The 7,498-nt window shown below is 48.0% G+C and overlaps 1 protein-coding gene across 1 annotated transcript; it reads left to right on the top strand.

Moving 5' to 3' along the window:
- Positions 1 to 1,692: 1,692 nt before the first annotated feature.
- On the top strand, positions 1,693 to 2,268 carry LOC144108512 (prolyl 4-hydroxylase subunit alpha-3-like). The gene has a single exon (XM_077641728.1). It carries the CDS (start codon positions 1,693 to 1,695, stop codon positions 2,266 to 2,268), a length of 576 nt encoding a protein of 191 aa, XP_077497854.1.
- The last annotated feature ends 5,230 nt before the right edge of the window (positions 2,269 to 7,498 follow it).

Here is a 7,498-nt window from a genome sequence, read left to right on the forward strand (position 1 = left end):
CCGGATGTGGACTTGTTCGCAACGTTCGACACTGAGGGGAATGCGCTGGTGGGGTGTTCGCCTCTTAATGTAGTCCGTTGAAAAATGGAGGAATTGGAGACTGGCTGTGCTTGTGTTGATTTTTCGTTGGTTGCTTGTGGGTGGTTGTGTAGATTTTTTTGGCACCGACAGTTTTCAATGATTTTCGAGGATGATTGACATAACTCATAGGCACACATGACGACTGACTCAATTTGCTCTCTTTTTTAGCCGTCAGGCAAAAGAGTATTTCGAAGAGGTCAGAACCTCCGAATTAGTTCTACGTACAAGGCGTCGTTGAATGGGCGGTACCGCGGGACAAAGCGCTCGCGCTTCACGTACTCAGCGCATACGTGCACGATACCATTTTGCTAGGCTCTGAAAGTCCGGATTTGTACGTTCGCACTAATACGAAGGCATATAGCGACGACTTGGTTACATGTATCGCTGCTTCAGAAGATAAAGGAAGGCAGTGTGAAGAGGATTGCGCTGTAGTAGCTAAAAGAAGGAAATTTGAAGCTCACGTTACTTGTGAAGCCTGCTTTTCTTCGGAGCAGTAATTTCCAGGCAGTAACAATACATAGTGACCGTCATGTTATCCAGCAGCCACGCAACGCACTTGTTGACTTCTGCTCGATGACATTGTCTCATTCCTGTCGTATGCCTCTTCAGATTTATCATCGCTTGGCGTTACTCTTTTGAAACTGAACATTATTACTTTGTGCGTTTCTAGTACTGTAGGTCCTTCTAGTTCTAAAAGCTTGTCTGGCCTTGAAGATATTAAAAACAAACAACGCTTGGGCTGGTGTGAAAAAAGCAATAAAGAAAAGAAATATGACACCAGTAAGGAAAAGATGATGAAGCGCCAAGGCTAATGCGCGGTCTTCTTACTTATCGGAGACTAACAAAAAGAAGCTCGGACGAAGACGAAGTCATGCCACGCAAATTATTCATCGGCATTCTGCCATATTTCCTGAGGTGAAGAAAAACAAGAACATGAAATCATGGCTGCCTTTACTGTATGCCTTCCTCGGCATCAGCTGCGTCCTGGCTGGCGGCTACTTCAGATCTGTGCAAGGCCTAGCGAGACTGTCTCAAACGGAGAAGGCTGTGGTCGGGGCCCTGCGTCGCCATTTGGAGCCATGCGAAGCTACCTGGCGCAGAGCTGCCGCCGTAGTACCTATCGTTTGAACTAAGATACGGGTCGCTGCTTTAACGCGCAAGGTAAGTCGGCTTAAACAACAGTCACTGCTGAGGCTACTAAGGCGCTCAGCTCAGGGCGGCATGTGCGGCGTGCTTCGTGATTTCCACCGCATTCGGATGCTGATAGATAACGCTCGCTTCTTGCCCTGGCCCACGGCAGAAGACGTCGACGAAGCTGCTGCGGGCATCTGTAGGCTTCAGAAGGCGTACCACATCGCGCCAGAGCATGCCGTGGCGACAATGCGTTCTCCCGAACTGGCCCAACTGACGGCAGGCAGCATGCTTTCCTTTGCTGCCTACTGCTCAGTTAGGGAGCGGACACTGGCCGATGAATGGGGGGCTCTAGGCGCCGCTGACAAATGGTACACGTCCTTCCTGAAGCACCACCTGCCTCTGCTGGCGACGTCCACAAGGACTGTGAGGTCCAAGGCCTGACGTGAGGTCGTCGGCTACTCTCCCGAGACACCGGTCATGTGGCTCTACAGAGACGTGGTGCGAGTAGCCGTCTGCTTCAGCTTCGGCAAGTTGTGTCGGACGAGCCGGCAGTGCGACACGAGGCCCGCCAGCTTTTTGATGTGCGGGCTGTCGAGGGGCAAGCGTGGCGCCGCGTCTCTCGCACCTTTCGCCGTGGAGGCGCTGTCTGCTACTGCGGAGCCTGGGGTGTGGCTCATCCACAACTTCATGAGTGCCACGGAATGCGCTGCTCTTCGAAGGCTGCCGGAGACACTCGCACCAGCTGAACTGTCGAACAGTGGCGGAGGAAGCCAGGTTCGAGATTTGAGGACGGCCGAGATGAGCGGTGTGAAAAAGAACGCCAACTCTAGCGCCTTCTACCATCGCGCCGAGGTGATGACGGGGCTCTCAATGGCGTTCGCCGAGAAAGTGCAGGTGCTGAACTACGGCAGAGGAGGGTACTCTGAAGAGCACATGGATCTATTAGGGCCGTGGACAATGGAGACTTACGGGGACCGGTTGGCAACGTTGCTGGTGTACCTGAGTGACGTGGCGGAGGGCGGGGCCACCGCATTTGCCAAGGCTGGACTGTGAGTCACTCCTCGCCTCGGCTGGGCGCTATTCTGGTTCAACCTGAAGGATAATCGGGCAAGGCTTTGGGATCCGGACCTACGAACCGTGCATGAATCATGTCCTGTGCTTCGTGGATCCAAGTGGATCGCCACTCTGGATTCATGACCGGGCGCAGCCTGGTGACTTCAACTGCATGCTTCCTGACACCCGCCTCTATTCTTCGGGACACCACTTGCACTAGTTCCGCAGTTGCCTTTTTTTCCGGCCTTCGTGTGCGGAAATGCCATCTCTGTGATTTTTTTACTTCTTATTTCTCCATTTTAACTCACGAAACGACCTGATCGTACTCATAATCGAAATATTATTAACATATAGCCTTCGTTGATATAGAGATTCAAACACTTTTTCTTCGCCTTCCTTCATATTTAATGGACGCAAGAAATTTAATTTATATTACACTTTACATTTGTCCGCTTTATGGCCTTCCTTGGACAGACCAGGGTTGATCAATCCTTGTGCTCATCGTGCGCAGTTGTCACCACCAGCGCATCGTCTGTGCGTCGAGGGGTAATAAACTCGGTGTGCGAAGAGGGACTATTGTTCTCTCCACCCCATCAGATACGGCAAGCAAGAGACACCCACTATTCCAATATTATGTTGCAGAGTTTTCGAGGTATACGTTCTCGCCTCAGGTATCTCGCGAAAGATAGCAAGCTTTTTTTCAATGGCTGATTTCGCTCGAGTTGTTCAGAAAGCGGAGTGTACTCACGCTCTTTTTTGTGTTTAAGGCTTTTGCTAGCCAGAAAATCTTTCAAAAATTACTTTAAGGTCTATCCTGTCATTTTAAGTAACCAATTGCAATTGCTCAGTGACCGGCCGTCAAGAGCATTGTTACAGATTCGTTGCTGCTGCCTGTCGTAGCTTTAATCTTGCGACCTATTCTGTCTGGGACAACCTTTATGACTAAGCGTGCGCGCGCGTGACTAGATGGTTGTTTTGGCTAATGTGGTTTGACGCCCGAAAGCTACTCAGCCTATGTGAGGCGCCGTAGTGGAAGGCTCCAGATAATTAAGACCACCTCGGGTTCTTTAACGTCCACTGATATCCCACAGTAAACGGGCCTCTATCCTTTTGCCTCCATCGAAATGCGACCGCCGCGGCCGAAATTGAAATGGCGTGTCGAGTCAACACCTTAGCACCACAACCACAAAACAGTCATGGCGGCGTGTATGTACACGGTTGGTCAACAGTTCCCAAGCCACAGGACCTGCTTTTGAGAGTATAGTCGGGCAGTTCCCTCTTCCCCGAAGCTCTAAATATATGTAGAGGGTTGAATATGCCCCTTTCTAACATCTGTGAACCTTGATAGCTTTATCAGAATCTTAAGTGCTAGGATATACCGATGAAAGGCAGACCCTGTGGCCTGGAAGCTTTTGACCAACCTTGTATCATCCATATTTACGTACAGTCCAGCCGACTTATAAGTTCCAGAGGTGGTAAAATGCTCATTTTTACTTTTCCTCCCTCACTTTTGAATCCATGGGCCTCCCTCACCATCGCCCTCACTTTGAAAAGTTGTCCGGCCCTCCCTCACTCTCGCTTCGAAAAATTTTCTGGCTCTCCCTCGTCCTCAACCTCACATCATTGGCCCTCCCTCACCCTCACTAACAGTCGTTTGAAAACTAGTTCTTTTTGCAGTCTGCAACTGCTGGCGATATTACTCAGTAATAAATATTACATTAATAAACAAAACCAGTATTAAGACAAGCCCTCAAGGCTCTATTGGACAGCATGCTAGATGCTAATATTGTTGTGTGTGCGCGTGTACGTGCGTGTGTTGTTTGAGCTAATACGTGAGACAAATCCAAGACAGCTACGAGTTGAGCCATAACATATCACAGTGCCTTTACTTCTGGCACACAGTGCATGCATACATGTGCCCTGCACTAATAACGTTTCATTGTTATCTATATCCACGGCTAAAATTATACAACGCGTTATTTGTGTCTGTGAACGAAACCTTCTGCGCGCCGAGAATACTTATAAAATAATGCTGTAGCGTTTACCGCGACACTTCGATTAAATGCTAAGCACAGAATAGACACAGAACAAGGAAAATTTGTATGTCGCTTAATTATCATTTACTGATGACACTGCGATAGCACTAGCTCTTCTGAATTTCACTGCTTCTACTCTCCCGCCATTTCGTGCGGTTTTCTGCATGCTCGTCTGACCCTTCCACGCACACGGATGGAAGTTGATGAAGATCGCTTTTTCAAACTACAGAGTGGGAGACAGGCAATTTCCCACGCGTGAACGCGGGAACGTCATGAAGATCAGAACATTTATTACAGTTTTTTTTTTATTCGAGATATTTGCCTTAAGGCATAATGAGAAAGGGAGAGAAAGCTAGAAGGTGGACAGTAAACAAGCCTCTCTTAAAAGTGGCAAAAGTTGTCGGTAAAGCGATTATCCAGAGTTCACTTGCGATAGTCGTCTTCAACGTCACATCGCGGGCCTACCATAATTATGAAGCGTCGTCTCACGAAAGCTGTAGCCGGGCAAGTCCAGAGCAGGTGTTTTCAGTTACATAGTTTAGGCGCAGCACCACAGCGGGTAACACTTGTCAGTCACTTCTAAACGTTAGTCACGCCACCGATGACGCACAGAGGGAGTCAGAGCCGCTCCGGCCCGAGTAGGCGCACAGATACCTCCTCCTCCCGAGTGAGACTACTGGAGAGAGGGTACGAACACGGAGGTATTAGAGGGTGTGTTCGCTGACGCAAAGCTTGTTTCTCGGAAACGCGGGCCAGGAACGGATCTTGGGGAAGAGGGCAAGATGGCGGGATGTCTGGTGTCTCAACGTGTGTCACTGTATCCAGATGAATATTATGCAGATCGTTAACATGGCGCGAATCCTGTGTATATATACGCACAGGACAGGGGTATTTTTTGCAGAGTTGGTGAATAGATTGTGTAATTTGGAATGTGCGCCGGACCGCCTTAAGCTGCCTAAGGGCGTCAAGGGAGTCAGTGTAAATGTGAACAATATCGAAAGTGGGTGCGAGTGGAAGGGAAGCAACTGCACTGCGTATCGCTTGAAGCACTACCGCAAGAGGCTTGAATTATCCACGCTATATGTAGCGCGGAAGTTGAGATGAGGATGGGAGGGGCTGTAAGCTGCGGTAACTCCCTGCAGTGCCGTGCGTGATGCATTGGTGTATTTTATGCACCCTGGAGGTAGACGCGTTGCTGATATTGGCGGCTAAGCAGAGGAACGATTGCCTTTGAGCGGACAGTATGACCATGGATGGAGAGTCTGTAAACGATGAAGCTGAAGCGACAGCTTGCGTGCTCTGTTTACCTCACGCTGGTCGATGATTCCACTTAATGTATTAAGTTGAGCGTACTCTTGCAAAATGGGTATGGGTGTAATAAGAGGGCGATAAGTTATGGAGCACATAGCTTCCCGATTGATTGCTTCAAGGGAGTCCCACTGTCGACGGGAGATGCGATAGAATTGGGCCTGGTGCACTATATGCGGCTGGAGATCGGAGTGCACAAGTTGACGGGCAATGAAGTAGAAGACCTAAAACACCAACGGTTTCTACTTAGCAGGTCATACAGGCAGGATGTTAAGATTTCTCCCAACTGATTCTTCATCTGAAGGAAGTATATGAACCGATAGACTTTTAATCGGGGTGGTATTCCCTCTTGGTGATGTGCTCAGCCTTACCTCGCGTCTAGTGCTCTGTTGCTTTGTCTTTTTGCGATTAGTTTCATGACATTTCCTAAAAGCTTCTTAAGTAGTTTAGTTAAGGTAAAGAGAATGTTTTTTTAATGTAATACTTACAATGCTTAAAAAAGCTGTGCCGACGGCGTAGTAGTCTGAAGCAGTGGCCCGCAGAACTTAATTTTAACGCCGCCGCGGGTTCGGATCCCCCTTTCCCAGCTATGAAGTTTTTATTCACTAGTTTCTCCCCCCAGAGCGATGCCGGCTTTCTGCTTCAGTGAGGCTCCTATGCTGTCGTATAAAATTAAAAAATATTCAGACAACTTGAATATCAAACGGTTCACTAAAATACAGCATTTTGGCTGAATAATGCATGGTAATCATTAACTCCTTTAGTCTGGACTGAACGATTGCCCTGGATTTGTGAATGCAGAGAATTAAGAAAATCTACAGCAGTAAAAGTCTAAATTGATGCATTAGTACGCAAACTTACTTCACATGTTATATCAGCCGATGTAAGCCAGTTCAGGTCAAGAAAAAGCATAGAAAGTGCACCATACAAGTACACCATGCAAAACCAGGACTAATGGTGCTAGCGCACGATAATTCGTGGTTAACCCCAAGCTAAACCACCCGCAATGTTTTGCTTGCGCGTCTACGCATTACCCAAACGCACAGTGTAAATCCCTGCCATGCGTGCAAGAAATTTGGCTCATAAAATCAGGCGCGCGATTACTTGCTCACACGTCTTACCGACAGAAATAATCTAAGAGACGTCCCTGTTATTTGGAGAGCAGTTCAGCTTTTCCTTTTTCAGCGCCTCGTACAAGGTGGAGCGAGGTTCAGACCTAGGCTGTTAAGATGCGGCTTTGTTTCCGTAATAAATCTACAATGGTTGGTTGTGTACACTTCATTGCGGCACTGCTTTCCTATACCGCAATTCTAGCGAAGATAGAAAGATTGAACTGCTTAAAGTACGAACGAAAAAATTCGACACTTGTGCCGTCAACAGGCTTTGGTTTGGGAGTGCAATTTCGCACAAGCATTTTTTGTGCTGCAGCCAGTTCATTGAAACCTCACTGTGCTAAAATCGGATTCGTTCCGGGAAGCAACGCTTAGACTTTGGGAATTAGACAGCCTTAAAAGTATAACTTCCACATGTTTTACTGTGTACTCCGATGCTCTGACAGACTGGGGGCTGATAATGAAAAATGCTGACTACGGTACCGCGTTTCCCGTTGGACCGGCAACCAACCACACGGCCCGACAAGTACCACTTTGATAGTACACTATAAAGTGTGTTTCACCGCGAATTTTACGTAATTTTTAAAAATACGCTTTTGAGTTATAAGAGCTCTTTGTTTCGGCATAGCATAGTGAGTGGTGTAGTAAATCACGAAGACGCAGAAGGCGTGTGGCTCCCCGTCTTTCGTGTTCACCTCGTGTACCTACAGACTGCACAAACTACGTCTTCAACCGGCAACCTTATCTCTAACAGCTGGCTCTTTAGAATAGGAA

Source organism: Amblyomma americanum, chromosome 10 (assembly GCF_052857255.1).
Source record: "Amblyomma americanum isolate KBUSLIRL-KWMA chromosome 10, ASM5285725v1, whole genome shotgun sequence".
NCBI lineage: Eukaryota > Metazoa > Arthropoda > Arachnida > Ixodida > Ixodidae > Amblyomma > Amblyomma americanum.

Bases quoted from the DNA above. Each gene is read 5' to 3' on its own strand.
- LOC144108512 (XM_077641728.1), top strand. From the start codon at position 1,693: ATGTGGCTCTACAGAGACGTGGTGCGAGTAGCCGTCTGCTTCAGCTTC.